General features: G+C 42.3%; 1 protein-coding gene across 1 annotated transcript; it reads right to left on the bottom strand.

The window, feature by feature from the left end:
• Window positions 1–7,963: 7,963 nt before the first annotated feature.
• On the bottom strand, window positions 7,964–21,438 carry lin28b (lin-28 homolog B (C. elegans)). The gene is made up of 4 exons (XM_084030630.1): window positions 21,216–21,438; window positions 20,215–20,405; window positions 10,436–10,623; window positions 7,964–8,279 (listed from the first exon to the last, which is right to left on the bottom strand). Exons 1-4 carry the CDS (start codon window positions 21,223–21,225, stop codon window positions 7,967–7,969), a joined length of 702 nt encoding a protein of 233 aa, XP_083886756.1. The 5' UTR covers window positions 21,226–21,438; the 3' UTR covers window positions 7,964–7,966.
• Between the last annotated feature and the right edge of the window lie 1,526 nt (window positions 21,439–22,964).

The raw sequence follows: 22,964 nt of genomic DNA, 5'->3' as shown, positions 1-22,964 counted from the left end.
ACCACAAATGATTTCTAATGACCCCTGTGTTTTGCTCAACAACAACAAAAAATGAGTACACCCCAAAACACACTCCTGGCTATCATTACTCATAGTGCATTTTAATGAAGGCTGAATAATTCAGGGTGCACTCGTAGATCTAACAGCCCAGTGATGCTGATGCTGTGAACGTCTTTATGGAGGCATGGCCATCTGCGTGCATGTATGCTCGTGTGGGTTTTTTTTTTTCTTTTTTTGGAGGACGAGGAGGGTTTTGTGAGAAAAGGACAAAAGGTTTTGACGATGCTTGCGTGCCAGTGTGTGTTTTCTCGTCCGTCACATCGACAGACAGCAGTTGTGATTTATCTTGTCTTCCCAGTGCAGGGGACCCCTCTATCTCGCTGGAAAGGTTAAAGCATACAGCCTTGAGGCGATACTACAAAGGTCAACATGGACTTTAGGTATGAGGAATAGGGCGATGGGGGGGAACGACGAAGAAGAAATGTACTCTTCTCTTCTGTCTGCATGCTGCCTCTGACATCCCGAGAACACACAAGGCCCAGCAATATTATCGTGTAGCTCCCTCCATCCTTCCTATCACTGCCTTCCCCGCGATACATCCCATATCACATGCCATAAAAATAGCTGACCTTGACAAAGTCACCTTGAAGGTATGGGAGAGAGAAAATAGGAGCTGTATAGGAAACGACGGTGGGCAACAAAGGGAAACTGTAAACAAAGAGCGTTCGTTTAATGGACCCCCTCAAGATGTGCTTAGCGGAGAGACTGAGACGGAGACAGCTGGTTATAAAAAGCAAGGCGCCGGGCCATTAAAGAGGAACAGGCGAATAGAGAGAGGGCTGTGAAGAAAACACCAGCTTCTTTGGTGAGTCAGATGTGTTGAGGTGATTAATCTGCTCTGGCTGTGTCCTTCACAGGCCTGGGGGGGGGGGGGGGGGGGGGGGGGATGATACAGCGGCACTAGGTTGTCCCCTAGTGGAGAATAAGGGGAACTGATATAGTCAAGAAAACCATTTTTCCCTTCACTTTGTTCTCCGTCATCGATTACTTTGCGTTTCAGTGACAGGCAGCTGCTGTGGTTGATGCACCTGACAGATTCTGTTGGCTTCAAAAAGCTCTTCAAGAAAAACAAACAGGAGTAAAAAAAAAACCCAGCAGCTCTCTTCAGTTTAAATGGTGAATAGACTCACATATGGATTCTAGTCTTCCGACCACTCGAAGCCCTTTACACATGTCAATGTTCACACTCACACACTCACACACACACACACAGACAAACATTCACACACATTCATGCAATGATGGCAGAGGGCAGCCATACGAGGTCCCTGCACATTAGGACCTGATCTAAATGCTCATTCTCTCTCTCTCTCTCACACGGCACAGCATTCAGGAGCAATTTGGGGTTCAGTATTTTGTCTGAGCCAGGAAGACCCTAATATATTGATTATCGTGAAAATTGCAGAATTCATATCTTTGAACAGAAAATAGCACATTCTGTCCAATCAATAGTCTAAACCCCACACACCCTGTGAGGAAAGCTACCATGGGTATTAAAGCTAATAAGAACCATAATGAAAAAATAAGCAAACACTTCAGGCTATGTAGGCATTAAACCCCTGTAGGTTTCTTTCAAAATGTAGAACGGGAGTTATATTGAATATGATATATTATATTGGCTACAATTATGATAAGTAGAGAACTGTTTGGATTGAGGATTGGAAAATAGGTTCAACGGGGTGTTCAATTGATTTAGTGCTGGATAACTTTAAAGATTTTTCTCCAACCTAGATCTCATTCTAGTAATTGTGGCCATTCTGAATAATAGATGCTAACTGCACAATAGAGATTTGAGAAACACAACCGGCCTCACAGGAATTGGCCCCTTGAAATAGCTATAGAACAGGATTTACTTAAGCCAGCTAATCGAGCTAGCCGTACAATTGGCCAAGTAGCAAATCACCCATTCATCTGCACGGTAATAACATTAATAAGTATTGTTTTCTTTACAATCGAAATTACACAGAGAATAATAAACCACTTCAATGACTAGTGGGAAATTATACATACTTTAATGCCAATATAGTAGGTTTATTTTCCAATCAAGTAAAACATTTAAGACATGTTTAAAAATCCAATCCAAGATTCACAGAAATAAAAAAAGGCAGTACACTTACATTGGGGCTAAAATAATGAGTGATATGCACATAGAAGAACATTTTCCCCCCATTCAAAAGCAATCAGTGCTTGGCTCTAGACATACCCCAGAGAAGGAGAGCACAGGAGACTCCCTCTGGCCACAACGCAGAGAGTAAAAACATGAACAAACAGGAGAAGTGTGAGGTTATTAGTCGACATGAGGAGGTATCTGCACTTTAAACTGCCTTGGTTGGATTTATAGGTCCTTTCGAGGTCCGATGTTCCAATATGATTTCATGTACATTAAACACAGTATGAATCCGACATTATACAGTTCAGTTAAAAAAATAAACATCATAAATGATCATCCCCTAAAATACATTGTTTGTCCAGTCAAGGCAAAGCACAGAGCAGCTGCCAAAGGCAACAAAGCTACTGAACAACCACAGGAGGGAGCAGTGAGACCGGCTGCTGAGGTTCCCTGTCTGGGATCATGGCATAGTACATACATCCTGTCTGTCTCCAGAGGCTGTTAATACATCGTTAAGGATAATTCAGGGGGGTTTTGTCTTCATTATATTAGGCCTAAATGTGATTTCCATAGAATTCTTGAGGTGGGGGATGGTCTTTGCACCCTCCGTGCATGGTTTCATTTTAGCCTTTGATCCCATAGCAGCTGAAAAATGATAGACATGGCTTACAGCATTTTTTCTTCAAATATATTATGTGTGATTATTCCATTTGAATTAGGATTAAGTCGTATTAGTCCAATGTAAACCTAAATTCTATTGAGTTTGAAATATTCAAATGAAAGTTCAACAAAAGGTCAATAAAGCCCTTTACATTTATTTTGAATTATCTAAAAAATGCAATGCCACAGTGCTTAAGGAAAAAATGTGGGAAATATATATCTATGCAATGCCATCAGGCGGTTAGCTTGGTTTAGCCTAGCATGAAGCTTGGCAGCACAGCTGGCCTGGTTCTGCCCAAAGCAATTCAATCTGCCTACTAGCACCTCTAAAGCTCACTCACTTAACAAGATCTATTCCGTTTCCACTAATTAACATGTTACATTCAGTAAATTGTTATTTTTAAAGCTTCAGATGTCCTGGTAGGGTGCATTTCTTTTACCTTTGGACAGAGCCAAGCTAGCTGTTAGCCTTTTTCTAGTCTTTGTGCTAAGCTAAACTAAGGTAAGCTAGCTGGCCCTCGCCATCCTAACATTTTTAAGTATCAAAGTTGTTTTTCTTAATACTTGAAGATACACATTTTTTACTGGATGGCAACTACATCAGGCCAATTTAAATAAACTTGCTAACCACACTTTGTTTTAAGCTTTTATCTGATAGAGAGTCAAAGTGAAACTGTAACTTCCAGGTCCTGTTCAAGACGTCAAAATCAAATTGACAAATTACATTTGTAACTAAGCTGTTAACTGTATACAGCCTTAGAACAGAGCTTCTCTCAACTGTATATCCTGTGGCTCGTTCCATATGTTTAGATACGGACGGTAGTATGATTTTAGCTTTTAACTTTCCCATAAGTCTAGGCCTTTGAAAGATAAACACGAAGAGTAAGTCGCGGGGACGCGGCTAGCTCAGACATGTCTGTAATGACTGCAGGTCAGAGGATTGAAAGCTGGATTTTATATGGTCACAAAGTAATCGTAGTTTAACTTCTCCGTTTCTAAAAGCAACTACAGTAGTGAATGCCGATTTGATTTAGAATATATAAAGTATTTTTTTACAAGCTAGTGGAAACCCAGATGTGACTATCATGAGGCAAAAGAACCACCTGAATTATCCTTTCATCTCTGCACAAGTCCATTAATGAAATAAAGATTAAAAAAAGTGAATCTGATTTATCCCAGTTTGTCAATAAATATCACAAATTATGTTAATATGGGGGTCATTTGAGTGTTATAATCTCTACGATGCCTTTGAACACTGCATAACTCCACATAGCAGGTGTATTCTCTTCGTCTGACATTTTCTTCATTAACGCCACTGCGGGGGAGCAATGCACCCAGATACAACTGGTGCGTTCAGGGTCACCGTTTGGTCTTGAGTAAAAAAAAACCCTCTGTAATATTTTTTTTTGACGCTTGCATGGATGAGACTCTTTGCTCTTGTCGTCTCACATTTGCATTATTCAAAAGTTAAGACAATTGGGAAAACAACAATTCTACCGATTTGTTATCCTACATGTAGCCTCGACAAGCCTCTATGATAACCGTTTTATTATTACTACCATAAGGAGATTATTCTCTTGTGTGAGAGCTCATCTTGGCCGTGTCAAATACTGAATGGGACAGTAAGCAAGAGATCAATCAGTAGTTACATTGATTGGAAGAAAATATAAAGCTACTTACAATAATAATATGACTATATTTTACTGCGGTCGTGTATTTTGTTCATAACTGGCATAAACGAGCGTTCAGTTCCATTATATAGGCCCACTGCAACATGAACTGTAATACGGCCATATGCAAAAAAAAAAAATCAATCTTTGATCTCATGAGTTAGTTTTTTAAAAAGCACTTAACAACATTCATCTTCAGAAACATTTGACGTCTATGCAATGTCACCATTAGTACAAAATCTACTGATTTCATGTTAACTGTTAACGATGCCACTCTAAAAGAAGGGGGGCATCATCTCCAAACCACACAACGTCTGATTATCTGAGGCTGTAAAAATGGCCGACAAAAGCCATCACCGTGGAGCCCAAAAAGAGGAAATATCTATTTGGTAACAGGGTCAGACAAACAAAACAGAGATAGGCACTCCTTGTGCGAAGTACAATCCTATTTTTCTCCACCTTAAGCCCATCACGTGAAGTGGTTACAAAAACTGGTTATGATAAAATACTTACAAACTAAAAACGGTCCATGTCTTCTTTTAAAAATGTGTTCACATGGAAATGTTAAATATTTCATATTCAACACGTCTATAAGGTAAGCCCAACAAACTGAGGTAAACTCGCTGGCCGTCTGCAGCTAAGTGATGAGTGAACACTGACGGTAAAACACAGAGCTGGCAGAAAAAACTTCACCCTGGATGCATGAGACATTCTGAAAAATTGGTGTAAAACCTTAAAAAAAAAAGAAGAAAAAAAGGCCTTTGATTGTAATTGACATATTTGGAGTCACAAGTGACGAGCCGTTTCGGGGCTGATTCGTTGAAAATGCATTGTGACTCTAGTGCGTCGAGCGGCAATTTAATGAACAAACAACTGCATGGAGGAGGTAGAGGGGGTCTGGGAGGAGGTAAAGGTAGCGCATATGAGGTAGGCTTTTGCTGTAAACAAAAAAAACAAAAAAAAGTTTAGCAGTAAAAGAAAAAAAAGGTAACTCATCAAATCTGGGAAGGAAGACCAGGGAGTCTGTGGCAACACTCGGGAACTTCTCACACAACACCTCAGTACAATAGAGACCTACAGTTAATCATACAAGCTCATCAAAAAATATACAAAAAACAAGAAGAAATGAACAACTATGTATAACACAAGAGGTAGTTGCTAACATCAGTACATGAATCGGTTACATACATCTCTTCGCCATTGCTTAACAGAGTTTGTTGAGTCAGTCAGTGGATGATTCCCAAAAGAATAAAATACACATTTTTTTGGTTAATTCCCTGAGAACAGTTCATCATCCTGAGAGGAATTGTGTGTAAAAATGTACAAATACATCATACAAAAAGATGTTTCCATAAAGATTCGAGCATGGGCTGTGCTCCTTATGTGGTTTGGTCATTCACTTTTTTTTTTTTCCTGTCATTTTTTTCTCCCCTGTCTGCATTGTTGAGATTAGATTTATTTTTGTATTTTTTTGTAACGCACGCACACATTCAAAAAGCTGTACATTAAAAAAAAAAAGAAGAAATAACCGCAGTGTTGCGCTTTCAGCAATATCTCCCTCTTATTGTGAAAGAGAGAGGACAGCGAGCACTTCAGCAAGTCTTAACTTTAAATGCCTTCAAAACAAACAAAAACAAAACATAAAGCCAAACTCTTTGGTATAGAAATATACCAAAAAAAAGTTGGTTGTCTACTTTTTTTAAAAACACACAAGCTAGTTTGATATCATCATCATCATCATACAAAGTTATTTGATTTGTCAGAACATTAAGATACAACTCCAAAGCAACCCGACGTGAACCTTGTGAGGCGTCGGCTTCAGATAAGCTCTTTTCACATTCAATATGGTCAGAGAAGAGTTGTTGGGTCACAAATAAGTGCCGTTAAAGCCATGCTTGGGATTCAAGTTATACCAAAAGCAGCACTCTCCCTCCCTCCCTCCCCCTCTCTCTCGTCAGCGAGTCTGGAGCAGCAGCAGTGGCGGCCTCTCACCCTGAAGAGGAGTGAGCGTTACCTGGCTGGTGCTAATAACAACTGGTAGGCACAGATGGAAAAGGAACGGGCGGTCTGATCTTACTGCAACACCAGCAGGGAGAGCATACCGCTTGGCGTTCTGTGACAATCGTTTCCAAAAAAAAAGAAAAAAAAAGAAAATGTGTGAGGTATTGTGTAAGTAGAGCAGCTGTGATGACACTGTAACGGTCTGCACCTATAATCAAACAAGGTGAGTCTTTGTGCTGGGTCGGAGGCGATCGCTGTCTATCTGAGCTCATGGAGAAGAAGGTGTGGGGTGAAATGTTGAGGAGGGGGGGGCGTTTTTAAAAAAAAGTTTGATTCGTCGTGGATGAAAACGCTTAAATAGAGAGAGAGCTACAAGTTTTCACACGACAACATAGTATCCCATGCAATACACAGGGCGGTTCACCTACGTCAGAGCTAACTCCTTACATATGCATTACTTAAAGTTAATAGAATTTCAATTATATCTCGTGACTTTACATATATATTAACGACTTACACTATGATTTATAAACTGTAATGTTATTTTTTCCACTAATTATGCAATGACGGAAATTAATCTCGAATCTAAACTATGATCTAGACGGATTATACGATTTCTCTGATCTAAGCTGGTCTATCTCTAATAATAGGAAAAGCCGAACGTTAATAGTGTTGACCGACGGTTACACTTTCTCTTTTGGATCGAACACACACACTCACAGGCTCACTCTGTGACGATCAGTCGGTCTATTTCATGTAAGAGAGATGTTTTGTTGCATGTGTTTCAAGATGGTAGAGAATGTGTTTAGCAGCTCACCGTCTTTTTGGGGGAAAAAACATTTAAATTCCCTCTGGAATCCGTAAAGTTTTTCATAAGCCAAGATAACAATCCCATGTGTCTGGATTATCGCAGAAGAGGGTCATGACCTTTTTAAAAAGTCTTCTTTCAATCCTTCTTAAAAATGGGCTACCGTGTGTGACAAAAGGATTCAGTATCATTTTTTTGGAATGATTAGGCCTACAGGATAGAAATTTGAGGCTTTAAAATCGACAACATCTTTAAGGGAAAAAACATTCGAAATGGCTAATACTTAGGTCCAAGGAGGGGAAAAAAACAAGATTCATACGACATTGTTTCACTCTTGAGCTGCTCTGATTGAAAGAAGAAAAACAGTCACTCCCTGCAGTCACCATTCCAGCGGTGGTTGCCATAGCTGCACCAGATGACTGCAAGTCAGTCACACACATTCACGCACGTCCGTACCCCGTTGATCGTTGCCATAGCTGCGCTGGTTAGAAGAAAAAAAAAGTAAAGAAATCGAGACCTCCCATTTTTTTCACAGGTGTGAGGTAGATGAGGGGGGTGAGGGGGTGGGGGGGGGGGGCTTCAGGTATCCTTGATTGAGGGGAGACATGAGGGTCAGGGGGGGGTTAGCGGTGAATGGTTCACCTCTATGGGCCGTCTTCAGGATTTCCTCCACCTCTGGGTCCGGGAACCGCGGTGTGTGTGGGGCTCCTCGGGGGAGGAGGAGGAGCCCTCCAGGGGAGACGAGCCAGAGCGCTCCTCCTCTTCTGGGGGCCAGAGGTAGGGCCCGGTCCCTGGGCTGAAGGCCGAGGTAGACGCATGTTGGTCCTGAGAGCCTGTGGCGGGCGCCAGCGCCTTGTGGGGACACTGTGCCACCATGTGCGTGATGCTCTGGCAGTAGTGGCATTTCTTTGGCTGGGGGGGCAGGCCACACTCCTTGGCGTGGTGATCCAGACCTCCACAGTTATAACAGCTGCAGGGGACGGAGGAAACAGGGAGGATGACAAACCTTGTCACACTATTCCTTTAGTTCAACAAACAGAAGATACAGTTCAAAGTATAGTTTAGTCAGCACAAAAAAAGGACAAAAAAGCAGTATCCTCAAAAAAGCACTGCGGTTAAAATAAGTGCTTCAACTAGGATTCACCACTAGATGGCAGTATGCCCCATGATATTGGCTGGCTCAACCGTCTGTGGCATGCCAAACTACACTGTGTTATTAAATTTGACAAGACGTAATTGGGTGCTGAAAGAGTAAATATAAAAAAATAAAAAAAAACTGGCGGCCAAGATTTCGGTCCATCAGGATGCAGCCACCTGTTTTGGCACCACATCAGTTTTTTTGAAAATCTCTTTTAGTTATTAGATGATCGTACATAAGGCAGCTGTGCAATGCAATGATAGCATTAACACCACAGCAGTGTAACTCAACACTGTGTGATGGTTTTAATTGAAGGATGCAGCTGAACAAAGTCGTGTTGTCTTTACGGCATGAACATGAAACCCTCCAGGTCACCATCGAGGTTTGAAAACGCATCCAGTTTGACCATCGACAGAATGGAAGCAGTAAACCAGCGTGGAAGCAGTAAACCAGCATGTTAGCTGCCACTTCAGGAGAAAACAAATCATGCCAAGTCGGAAGGCTATAATCTGCTTTTCCAGAGAGCATTTCATATCCTTCCATTTTCTATGATGAGTTTTTGCATTGCCTCTAATAAAACCTGGGGTATTTCTATCATAAATATGTCAGGTTTAAAGAACAAGCTGCCTTCATAAAACTACAACTAGATTATACAATTTCAATAGCATATTTTAAATTAACAGCCATAACCATAAAACATAATCAGCTGTATCGGTCTATAGTAGAATCATGGTTATATTTTGATGTCATTAGTAAATTTACAAATTAACTAAATTAATTGAGAAATTGTCCTGATTCTTTAAGATCTTGAAGACATTTCAACATTTACAGAAAAAAAATGTACCAAAAAACAATAAAGCAGAGAACAGTTGAAAATGTACATTTTCTTTGTTTTTGCATTGCTTTCATGATTAATATCTTCGGTAATTACTTCCACGAAAGCTGAATATTTCAACACAATTCTGACATCAATCACCTGAAGAGCTCTGAAAAACCCACAGAGCATTAGAGCAAAGAAAGGACTACAGGATAATCCCAGAGTGACCAGCAGGGGTCAGAGCATCGTAACTGCCACAGGAGTGGCACTGGCAAGGACACCGATGACATCACACCACCTACCTGCCATCTCTGAATCGGACACTTGACCTAACACTGGATCGATTATCCCAAATAAACTGAATTATTCAGCTGTGTAAATCTATCGGGGAGCCTTCTCTCGCCCCAGATACCGTTTCCTCACTTCTAACAAAAGCTGTTCTTTTCACACCTTGTATAAAAACGGGGGAATCACAGGGTGAATTGCCTGAAGCAGCGACGTAAACAGCGGCAGAGCTGGACCTTAATGTGAATGCAGCCACGTGGTCGTGTGAGACGGCGTACGTACTCGACTCTCGTGTTTGCTACACGACGTTCTCAGTCAACAGGCGGACATACAAAACTGCCTCCGCTGTTTAAACCGCCAGGCGTTTTCAAGGAGCTCCATATGGCTTCCTCTGACGGACTTCAGCAAAGCGCCCTTCAGAATTTTACCGAGGACAAAGCAATTGATTGAGCCACTGCTGCATTGAGATGCATATAAGCCCAATCCATCCCCGTGCTAATGCCGCCACTGACGTAAAAGCTGGTCAATTTGATTTAAAATAGCGGCAAAGGCAGCCAAAGTGCCCCATTCAATTCCTTATTAAGGTGCACAATAACCATGGCAACAGGCATGTGCTCGGGCAGATTGAATAGATTTAATCTATAATCTCAGCCCACTCAGAAGCAGCCCACTGCAGTGAGACGTACATGTAACATAGGTCTCCTCCTATAGGCAGCCCTGCTTTCTGAATGCAGTCTGCCAAACGCTCACATCATCAGTTTTCGTTAAACGGAGCCGAGACCGGTGCAATTAAATCAATACATTCCGGCAGACAGAGAAAACCTTTCAAAATAATGCATGGCTTTTTCTCATTTCCGTGATTCTTAATGTCTAAAATCCTACTCACCGGTCTCCCTTTGGTTTGCGTTTCTGGAGTGGCACCTTCCCTTTGGGTCTCCTCTCACTGCCTGCACAGGGTCCCCCACCAGGTCCGGTCACCCGCAGGGACTCTAGTCCCTTACAGGACTTCTTATAGGTGAACTCCACCTGCTCACCCTCCTTTAAGCTGCGGAAGCCCTCCATCACCAGTTTGCTCTGTTGGGAGGAGGAAGAAAAGCAATTATCCGTTTTAAAAGTAGTCGGCGCTTATAGCTCAATCAATTATTTGAAGGAGAGGGGGGAAAAAAACGATAATGCCTGCAATACGCAAGGGTCCGCCCGCTTTGTTGTAGGCTTAAAGTATAGTACGAGTTAATGCTCATGTTCAGAATCAGTATAATGTTACACCTATATCATATAGAGTCACACATACTGTACACACGTTATATGATGTAGAGAAGATTCATGCTGTTGTAAGAGCACAATTCAACGGAACGCAGCAGAAAGAAAATGTAAATAATAATAATTTAACTCTCTATTTGTCATGTTTAAAGTACACACACACACACACACACACACACACACACACACACACAGTGGTGTCGAGATGTTACATGGATTCTACTGGATTCTCGTCTAACGTCGAATGATAAAGGAAACTGATAAAAACACATAAATGCTCCTCGATAAGCAGGTGAAAGGTAACAAAGCCTCTGTATTGAGCAGAGAAGGAAACATTTTTCCCCCCAATGAAAAGACTATTTAACGCCTTGGTTCTTCATCGCCGTTCCACACAGCATTAATGTTATACCCTTCCACACCCATCAGAGCTAATCAAAGACTTAAATATTCAACAGTTGCCTGAGAGCATCATCATCGTCGTCACAGAAGAACAGACACTTATGCATTCTGGGAAGTTTACTGTTGGTGGGGGGGGCTTCATGCAGTAGCACAGAACGCACACAAAGAGGCATCGTTCAAACGATGTGCATTGACTGTATGCGGTTTAGCACCAACTGCCATGCCAGTATGTGCACAGACTAATCTCACGCAGCGCCTCCTTGCTTCGCTCCCTGTATCTACTTTTTGCAGAGGCGCCACTTCCTTTTCCTTCATTAGGGGAGGGGGGGAAAAAAACGATGAGAACGTCACATCAGTTTCTCCCTGCACATCCACCATCCGTCTTCACTACATGATCGGCATTATTGATTCAATTACTACATAACCACTGGACAATGATTCACGTCCTGCTGATGGCGGCGAACGTACGGCCGATAGGCTGATAGGCACCGTATGTGACCTTCGTGCATCGCGGCGAGGGCGGCAGCTCGCGGCGGAGGTAAACACACACCCACACGAGTGTGCCGTGTGCAGAGCAAACCTACTACCTGCTATACATGGAGGCCTATAAATAACACTATCGGATGTGTCGGAGAAAAGAGAAAGAGGAACGAACGGGTGATCAGAAGGTATCATATGTGCAACCATACAGGAAGGAGAGAAAATGTGCTCGCCAGCATATTCCTTTTCTGTCTGTGTCAAAGACTGCAGTAACAGGAAGCTGAAAAGGTGCTCTATAGGTGCTCTATAAGTAGATGAATGAATATGTAAGAGAGTGAAAAGGTGTCAATTATGTGTGCATTTATTCGAAAGAAAAGAGTCTGAACGCTCGGATATCTTGACTACCACTATCAATGACAGAGATAAGAACATTGGGATTTCATATATCTTTTTAAAGTAGTTTAAATTGTGTTACATTAAGAATCCCTAAGAAACATATTTTGTAATTAGAAAAATGAACGCAGTAAAGGCAACATAAAATAATTGTATATGCATCAATTATTACAGTTTAAAAAGAAACAGAATTCAGATGGTTTGATTGAGTAATTCAACACCATCTCACTGCAATATTTTAACCAAAACTCTCAGAATGTTGTAACGTGGAAAAGACTACTAGGCAATGCAGGAAAAACCTTTCAGGATTTACACACATAATTTCACACATGTATATGAAATGAATCAGTCTTAGGTTATCCTAAAAGGAATTTTTCATGCAATTCTATTATAAAAACATTATTTTGACAATAGTCAATTTAAATGAGTTAGTTGGTTTTCTATATCAGCTTCAAACCAAACTTATTTTTTACTTTAGTTTTGCATGAACGACAAGAAATTTAATCGAAAAATATTTAATTAAAAATAATAAAGGCTAATAAAATTTCTTCCCACAACTAAATAATCCATATATAATGTGATGCATTTGTCTTATTTTAGTTCATTTTAAAATAGTGTCTTCATTTTGATTATTAAACCTTATATTGAGTAAATAGTGTCAGACTCAAGGAAGGCACTTCACGGATATCACACAGAACAAAAACAAAGCAAATTACCTTTTTGTCTTTGAAGCGATTTTTCTACCTTATTTACGCACTTTTTATTCCCTCAATTTCTAAGAAAGAGAAATGTCTGACAGTTCAAATAATTTTCCAATAATTAATTCTTTCTTTTCTCCCTCAGATGTTGGTTCTGATTCCCTCCCTGCAGTCAGCGAGGTTACAACCAGCGCTGCACTGCTTCTAGTCCAGCTGATGGAGAATTTGATCATTTCAGGTATAGGATCATCAGGGAATGGAAATAATACTTTGCATAACAGCTGTAAGAGCTGGAATGAAACAGAAGAAACAATGATGGAGACCGAACCCGAGCTGGTGGCTTAATGCAACTAATAAAGATTGGTGTTGAGTTGCTGTGTTTGCGAAAAAGCAGGATTTGACAATCAATAATTTATTTATATTTATTCAGAATGGTATTGCATATACCAAAGCTTGCTTTTATTTTATTTTTTCCACATGAAGAAACCTCAAGCAGTCAGAAGGACGTTGCTCATTCGAATTAAAACCCCCAATTTAATTCCAAATGACTGAGAGGCATCCCAGCCGCAGAAATCAGCAGTAAGGGAATAAAACAAAATGTGTTCCCATCCCCCACCAAACCAAACAGATTCTGAATAATGACGAATAATCATCGACTCGTCTCCAGACCATGCGGCGCGTGAGCCCTTCCTGTTCCTCTCCTGTCTACAGTCCACAGGCAGCTTGTCTCTCCAGGTCAAAGTTGAGCGGTTTGCCTCAGCACCCTACCCCCTCTTCAACCCCGTCAATGCCCACAATGCAGCAGTGAGGAAACCACACAACCCCTTTTGTTCTGCAGAAATGCAGGAAAACACACACACACACACACACACTCACACACACACACACACGTCCTCCATATAAGATGTGGTCTTACACTCATGCCTCAGATGAGTTTCATTTCTGAAGCGTGGGCTTGCAACAGCTCCGTCTCTCCGCAATTACGTAATAAAAGGCAGCATGTGGATTTACATGTGTGTGCGCCCCACCGTGCTGGTGTGTGTGCATGTGTCAGTGTGTGTGAAGAAGAGGGGGGAAAAAAAACTTCACAAATAAGAACCTGTAACTCGAGTCCCCTCCTCTCGAGTGACCTGGCGGGTGTCCTGACCCGTTTCAGTTTACGCACAGAGGTCAGGAAAGGGCACCGGCCGGGGAGAGGGAACGAGAGAACGTCAGAGAGAGAAAGAGAGAGAGAGAGAGAGAGAGAGAGAGAGGGAGAACACAAAATGGAGGAGTGGCCTGGAGCAGGGGGGTGGTGGATGAGGGAGGGAGTTTGGAGGAGGGGGGAGGTGGGTGGGGGGTTCATGGAAATGCCTCCAGCGCATTCTGTTCAGCTCCAATGGAGGAGCAACTCCTGATCAGTGGCTGGACCTGGGGGGAAGCCCAGGAACAAAACCCCCATTTGATCAGGAGCCCCATAGGTCAGCAGCAGAAATCCGGGGGTCAGTGGTATAACCATCCCAGCACCACCCCCTGCCCGAGTGGCGGACCACACCAGCTCTCGGCGCTTTCACTCAGAGCCGCCAGCAGCTACTGTCATCCTAAAAATAGGGAAGAAACCGAGCCAACAAAATGGATACCGACACACTATGAAATGGCTTGATTATGCTTACAAGCTTCCTTATATGTAATAAATATCTTGCTATGGCTCTGTGTGTGTGTGTGTCTGTGTGTGTGTGTGTGTGTGTGTGTGTGTGTGTGTGTGTGTGTGTGTGTAGGAAGGAGCCAGCGATCAATACCGACTCCAACATCCTGGATAGAAATAGCCTTCCTTTTCATCAGCCGGGTCCTCGTCATCACCATGCCCAGCAATCAATACAGGAAGCTGTAACGTGAGGGGATGGGAAAGCAGAGAGAGGAGACCCACCCTCTCTCTCTCTCACTCTCTCTCCCTATCTCTCTCTCTCTCGCCGCGGCGACCACCGGCTATGGAATGGCTAATTGCGGGATGCTTTAAATCAGAGGTGGCCCACGCAGAGCCGCATGCTGGATCGTGCTCATATTGAGAGGAAGGGGGGAGAGCGTTGGGGAGATGGTGGTCACCATGTGGCGTGGTGCCATTAAGTAGCTTTTTACACACAGGAAATGCTAAGTGGACAAAGCTGGGCCAGATCAAGTCAGATGGACATAACCCAACAGGACGCGTATAAACCAAAGAAGAAAGAGGAAAAAGTGGATGGATGGAGGAGGAGAAAGAAAGAGAAGCACACCGAAAATATGCCGATGAAAAACCACCAACGGAGCCGATCTCATGACGCTGACATCCCGGCCCTCCTCAACACGTTGTCATTAGTGGCCCTGACCCTTGAACCCTGCCCAACCCCCATCAAACACTTAAAAGCCTTCATGTTTCCCCTGCCTCAAATTAACAACATCCAACACCCCCCCGATTATGACTGGGGCAAATATTTGATCTGAGGGAGGAAGCACTAGATCATCTTGCTACGTTTATCAGCACGAGAGGGGAAATGAACCTCGCTGAGGTGACTGGTGATAAAACACACAGCCGGCTAATAACTGGAGCCATTCAGAACAGGAGCACACTGACAAATCTGTCTCTACACAAATGGATGTTTGCTTTCCAAAATGTTATATTAACTATTTCAGGAAGTGACACCTACTCATGGCAAATTATTAATGCTACAATATAAACTGTATTTGTCTTAGTTTCTGCACATGATTTAAAAACAGCAAGCTGTTTTTTTCTGTGTATATATACATATATACACAGAATATATATATATATATATAATATTCATTATATATATAATATTCATTATATATTCATTATATATATATATATATATATATATATATATATATATATATATATATATAATGAATACAACCATCATTTAAGTGGGATAATGCTTATAAGCTGATTTACTTGCTTATGACGTTAATATTAAGAGATAAATATGATCAAAGTGGGATTTTCTGTGGTTGATCTCATTTTTAGTATTTTCTTTTCACTATATTTAAGAAAACAATTATTATTTTATCTCTTTCTCTACCATTTTAAATCAAATTTTGTCTGTGGATGATTTCAATTTCAATCACCATTCAAGATAAAAGAAATCTCTCTGAGAGTAAACTGGTTGTTTCCTTCATCTTTTATTGGTTAACATATTAGTCAATTCATCGATAAATTGATTGATAGAAAATATAATACGAAACTATTTGGAAAATCAATTTTCTCAGTCATTTTGCATGAAAAAAAAGTCAGTTTTGATTCTTTTATTCATATATAATATGAAATTGAACATCTTTGGCTTTTGATCCGATTTTTAAAAGCAATTGAAATAGGTAAAGACAAGAAATATTCAAGAAAATAATCATGATTTATTAATGAAGTGGATTAATCAATAATGTAAATAAGCACTAGTTGAAGCTTTATTATTTTGTCATCGTACATGTCTGATAAAAAAAAAACTGGATTCATTATTTATTCTGCTAAGAAATTAAACAAAAAATCCAAGTGCAGAAAAAAAAAACACCTCTTTCAAAGACATTTTAGTTTTATTGTTGAATATTTCAGTGTGTTTGGATTTCAAACCTAATCAAATAAATTAACGTCCAACACCGTGCCGGCGCTGCCTTTGAATTTCAGGTGACTTTGTTTTGTAGCTCTGCTCCGCTTTCTACTCCGGCACCTTTCCAATTACCAATCATCTCCGCTGTATGTGGCCGGCTCCTCAAAAGGAAGTCACATGACTAGTCTTTCTTCTTCTTTTGCGTTTTTTTGATGTGCAGAAGAGAAGGGTGGGTTGGTGGAAGAGGAGGCGGGGGGAGGGGGGGGGGGGGGGGGGGGGGCTAGTGCTGCTGCAGGAGAGACAAAGCCTGATACTGGCTATCTGGAGGCAGAGATGGGTGGGGCCTGCATGCCAAACGGTGACACGGACCAGAGGTTAATCTCACTAGGGGCCCACTTTAACCTCGCTACACAAAACACACACTCTCTTGTGTGCGCGCACACACACACACACACACACTCAAAACCTGAAACATCTTACAACGGTTCACATGCAGACATCAACAACCTGGTGGTTAAGAGCAGAAAGTAGGAACACACACACACACACACACACACACTCACGGGGGCTCCATAAATTGAACACACACTCTGGAGGTTTCAGGAGAATAGCAGCAGCAACGGCAGCAGCAGCAGCAGCAAACTGTTCAACATTTCAAACTGATTACCGACAAAGGGCAAGCAGCCCCCCACCTCACCGCCACACACCCCCCCCCACCCAACCCAACCCAACCCTCCTGCCTTTTTGTCTTTAAAGAAATTCCTCTTTTTTAAAAGAATGCCCGAGGAGAGAGCAGCCCCCGTGTCCCAGCAGGAACTCACACACACACACACACACACACAAATTTACACACAGAAAAAAAAAAAAAAAAAAAACACTCAGTCCAGGTAGAGAAGGGGTTGACAAACAGATAATGAAATGGCTTTGTGTGTGGAATCACTAAGCAGAGAGGTAAAGTGGGTGAAGAAGCTTAATTACTCTCTCTCGTACTCTCTCTCACACACACACACACACACACACACGCACACACACCCCTTCCAAAAGGAAGTGATCAGATAGGAGTCTGATGAAGAGGCCTCCCAGGAAGAGAACTCATGGTCGGGCGGGGACCCTCTCGCTGACTCACATGCACGCTCTCACCCTCCCTCTCTTACCTCCTGCTCTTTCACTAACTCGCCTTTTTCCAACCTCTCGCTCATGTTTTCCTCCTCGACTACCACTTGCACCCCCCACCACACACCCACCCACCACCACCACCACCACCACCCTCCCCCCCCCGCACCACCACCACTTATTTTTTCCCACATCCCTCCTCTTTCCCTCTCCTAGGAAAACTCCTCCTCTCTCCCCCTCGTTCTCCATGTCCTCATGCTCCCTCTTCCCCTCCCCATCATTCCTACCTCTCTCTCTCTCTCTCTCTCTCTCTCTCTCTCTCTCTCATATAGGTTTAGTGTTATGCAGGAATAAATCTGTAATCTTTCAAATGTTTTTTTTACAACAGCAGAAATACTGAATAACCTTTTATCAAGCCGAACTCTCTTTCGACAGCTTGTATAGAAAGAGTCTGCTCTTTATGCTTTACGCTCAATAGATAGATAGATAGATAGATAGATAGATAGATAGATAGATAGATAGATAGATAGATAGATAGATAGATAGATAGATAGCATAAATGTCTAAAAACACAAATAAAATGTATCTCAACAGCAATATTCCCCATATATGTGGTCCTAAATATACATTTCACACATTTTAGATAACCTGCAGGGCTATAATCCCATGTTCCCACATCTGAACATTTCCTAAACACCTAAAGATCTGTCAACGTCTCGAGGCTGACAGCAGAGACACACACGGGGAGGAACACTCAGAGGAAATGAGGGAGTGATTAAACGAGAGTGCATATGCAAATACCGGCTTGTTTTGCATCCGGAATGACAATGGACTTCGAATGCATATCGTCTTAAGTGAATGTTGTATTATTGTAAACTCGTAGCTTGGGTGCACCAGTGTAAACATATGACTCATCCGACTCTCATTCTTCTATAAGGTTTTAATGCAACAATGTGTATAAACGTGCTACACGCAGTATAAGAAAGCCAATATTTGGTGCAAAACATCACGGCTTCATTGCAACCATTTTTATCACGATATATTACAAAACTCCCTCACTAGACTGCAATGGTTTTTTAAAAACCCTCCCACAGACACATGGGTGGCAGCAGCCTGCCCTGTCCTTGAGGTTACGTCCTGCTGAGACAGACAGCCTCTATTTGACTCCTGCTCCAGTCTTCAGGCTGTTTACCCAGACTACACCTTCCTTCTCTCCTGCTGACCCGCTTCGACAACATCCCTGGCCAGCAGGGAGATTAGGAGCCTTGAGCGTGTTAATAAGACGCAGCACATTCGGACAAAAAAAAAAAAGGGAGCCACAATATGAAAGTATCAATGAAAATGCTCCTGAGCCTCTCCATCCTTTACAAATCCACCACACACACACACACACACACACACACACACACACACACACACACAGACAATAAAAAAAATATGAAATGTGCATTACTTGCTGCTGCATGATGAACATACAAACAGAGCAAAAATGAACATATTGTAACGTAATTCACTCAAAATGTGATTTTTCTTTCAGCAGCAAGTTCACTGTGGGATTTAAATTAATTTAGACAGGTAATATCATAAAAAAAATATAACTTTATATAGATTAAATGTACATGCGTTATAAACAGAAGATGCAATATGATGTTTGTGTATATAAAAATTAAAAAAAGAGGGAGGTGAATGCAACAGAAATATTCAATACAGCAGCATTTAAGTCCTCATTTCATCATCGTCCCACTGAGGCTCAACAGCAAGGTCAACAACACCTTCACCAAACTCATAACTTTTCTATTTATAGACTGGATACAAAAAGCAAACCATCAGACCAGCCGATAAAACAAATCAAAAAACCCCACCAAACAATAATCTCCATTCTCAATGCTCCTAGTTGACCCCATAATGATCCTATTCACTGCTGCTGACATCTGACCCCACTCTGCCCACCAGTTCACCACGACATCCCGCAAAGTCCACAATCAGGACACCCTTATTGGGGGAGGATGTCTCCTCATCCTCCATTCATGTTTTAAAAGCCATTTTATATTACTTTCTTTTGTTTTAAAAGGGGCCGATTAAACGCGGAGGGGGAAGAGGAGCAGAGGCTCTTTGTGTGTAAATGGGAAAACAAAGCCTCACAAATGAACTCCATGCGCAATAAATCAACAGTAGCCGTACATGCGGGCCGGTTCACACACAGCAGCACGAGGGCGAACAACTTTGACTTTTCCCCCTTCTTTTTTTTTTTTTTTTGTTGTAAACATGCTCTCCGACATGTTGGCTGGCCAAGTCCATTAGAGCCAAGTGTGAAACTAACCGTGTCACAGCCACACGACGCTTCTTCCCTTTCCTTTACAGTGCGGTGGGGGGGGGCGAGGGGAGGAGGAGGTATGGGGAGGGGGAGCTGGGTCGCATGTGGCTTAAAGAGGAAACTTAACGTGTTGAGTGTTTTTTTGTTGTTGTTGTTGTTTTTTTGACAACGTGTGCAACATGTTGGGCAATGCAAAACATCCGAGTGATACAATGTAGCCGAACTGGTGTTCCGATGGGAAGTAAAGAAGGGGGGGGGGGGGGGGGGGGGGGGTCAAGATGAATTGACAGCGAAACTGTTGGAGAATCAAACTAATCATTCGTTCGTCGCTTTAGAAAAAAAAAAAGCAAAATCCGGATGAGAACCACAACACCATGTTAAGCTGATGTTTAGCCCCCTCGGTTTGTTTTGTTTTTGTGGGTTTTTTTCAACTTACTTGGTGGACGAAAACATCCAGAGGGGGGTCGACGGGGCTCCCTTCGCTGCTGGTCATTGAGATAAATCCAAAGCCCATCCGGACGTTGAACCACTTGCAGAAGCCCGATCCCGACAGGAGCTGAGGTAGAGTCCGGTCCTCCTGCTCGGTGGACTTGGCGGGGTCTTCTCCGCCACCTTTACCCGGCCCTCCTGAAACACGCAAGGAGCGAGTTAGAACGTTTTGGTTGTGTTTGTTTTTCACAGGCTGGGGGATGGCACACACAACCACACACACCGCGGGATGGCTACTTCCATGTGCGCGTAAAAAAAAAACGTTTATATAAGTGTAATAGACTCTCGCGTAAAAAGAAAAAAAAACAAGAAGCGTGGGGGGAATCCCCTCCGCTTGCAAACGCTAGCTATGTGAAGTTCAGGGCCGGTAGAAATTTCCTACACTACTATTTTCGACATCACACACACGATCAGTGGAGGGGCGCGTGGTGCTGTGACCCGGTGTGCATCAAATAAAACAATAAAATAAAAAAAAAAGTTGTTTGTAACTCCCTGACAGACGTTCGCCTCGCGCACGGGCTCGCGCTCGCCAACGGTGTAAACTTGTGGAGGGGCTCGTCTCGTGCATCTCCAGCCCCGCTGCCACCGCCGCGGAGCAGCACGCTACGTGATATCCACGCAGGGCAGGCAGGTGTACGCGTGGTTCCCCGGGCTTTTTTTTTTTTTTTTTTACGAGCAACGCACGAGCTCCGACAATGCACACATCTTAATGCAGCGAAACACGGTCGGGCAACGGTGCTCGGCGGGGGCGGTTCAGGTCGGTGTTTTTTTCTGTTTTTTTTTTTTTTTTTTGAGGGTTTGGAACAACAATCACGTTGCACCTTGCCTCCCTCCACCACACACACACACACACACACACACACACCACCTCCCTCCCCGCGCGAGCACACGGGGAGGGGGAGAAAAAAAAAACTAAGAGCAGAAAATAGAAAATAATTGCAGAATAACCTTCGGCCATGTTTCCCCGCGGACCCTCTGCGCCCAAGTTGCAATAGAGAAGCTTCCTCTGCGAAAACGGGCCGCGGTAGTCACCATTAATCCGACATCCTCGATCCCATCGCTCACCAATTTAGCTCGCATGGTACGGCGTGCTTTCTGCCTTTTGATATTTGTGTCATGTCTCTCTTTCTTCCCTTCAATCCCTTCCTCACTCACACACCACCTCTGCACTGCTCTCCCTCTTTCTCTCTCTCTGCCTCCCTCTCTCTCTCTCTCTCTCTCTCTCTCTCTCTCTCTCTCTCTCTCTCTCTTCCTCTCGCTCCTTCGCTCTCATTCGCTCTCGAGCTGGCTGTGCCCGTTCCCGTAGTGAGAACACGTGACTTTGACAATTACATGCTTTCTTGCTGCTAATTTCTGCCCTGCGAATCCAGGGAAGAGGGGGAATCGGATTCGCAACCTGGCGAGCACAACGCAGCCCCGGATGTGTGATTAAAATGACTTTAAAAACAAAACAAAACAAAAAAACAAGGCATTTGTGAGTAATAGCCTCTTAAGTACTGATTGTACCGTTTACTCTGTGTTGTGTGATAAAGCTGTATCACAATGGGTCGGTGTAGCTACATAGCCTCAAGCTATTGTACTTTGAGATTAGATTAGATGGATTCAATTAAATTTGAAGGATTCCTTTGGGTGTCATTGGGTGGTCATAGCAGCAGGACAAAAGAAAACATTAGGGGGGGGGCATGTAAAATATGTGTGGGCCTTTAAAAAATCTTCATTATCATGCAGGAACATGCACATGTCTTGTTTTGTCGTTTGTGCTTGATAGAAATAGAACCCACATGTTTTTCGATGCATATTAACGTGATAGTTAGTTAGATGTGTAGTATAAACGCACATAGGACACCAAAAACACTTCATGGTGAAACATTTGTTCGACACAAGCATCACTTCTTACATAGACCATCACATCGCCAGCAAAGAAGTTTGTCGCCGGCTCGACATTCAACATATGCCTAAAAAAAAGTGACCTGTAAAACACAACTCAGCTTTTCTTTTCTTTTTTAATAATCATCCTTTCATAGCTGTCTAAGCATCTTCTCAGATTCTTATAAATAAAACACAAAATGATAATAAACCTGCTAAAAACTCATAATACCAATAAAACACTGAGACACTTATTTTACCCCGCTCCAAACCTATAAAGAGTTATTAAAGTCACATCTTTGTTACAGGAAAAAAAAATTCCCTTCACTGGAGACAAACATAACGTATAACAATGCAGAATAAAAGATGCAATGCTCCCTTTTCCATGCTTCCAAATGCATGGACATGTTGTTTTTGAGCTCATGTTCCTAACATACGACCAGTTACCTCCCAGCATCACAGTGGGCACCAGAGGAGAGCTGAACTCACGGCTTAGGAATGTGACTTCCAAAACCCAGAAAAACAAACCTGAAAACTGATGTGTTCAGTTGTCAGTAGAAAAAAAAAAAATCAAGCCTCAGGCCAACAGACACGTCTCAGAAGCTTCTACAGAGATACTTGCAGTGATGCACAAAGTGATGATTAAATGAAGGTCCGGTTTGCGAAGACTCATTTTTGAGTGCCGACCATTTTACTTTCACTACATTAGATCATAAGTAAAACTGAGAATATTAGTCTTATAATGGGAAAAACTTTTTTTTTTACAAGACACCTTTTACCTTCACATAACATGACTGTCAGTTTGATACATACTGGATTGTTGCTTATTAC

The sequence above is a fragment of the Eutrigla gurnardus genome (assembly GCF_963514095.1).
Source record: "Eutrigla gurnardus genome assembly, chromosome: 16".
Lineage (NCBI taxonomy): Eukaryota > Metazoa > Chordata > Actinopteri > Perciformes > Triglidae > Eutrigla > Eutrigla gurnardus.
This window is presented reverse-complemented; position numbering and strand designations above follow the sequence as displayed.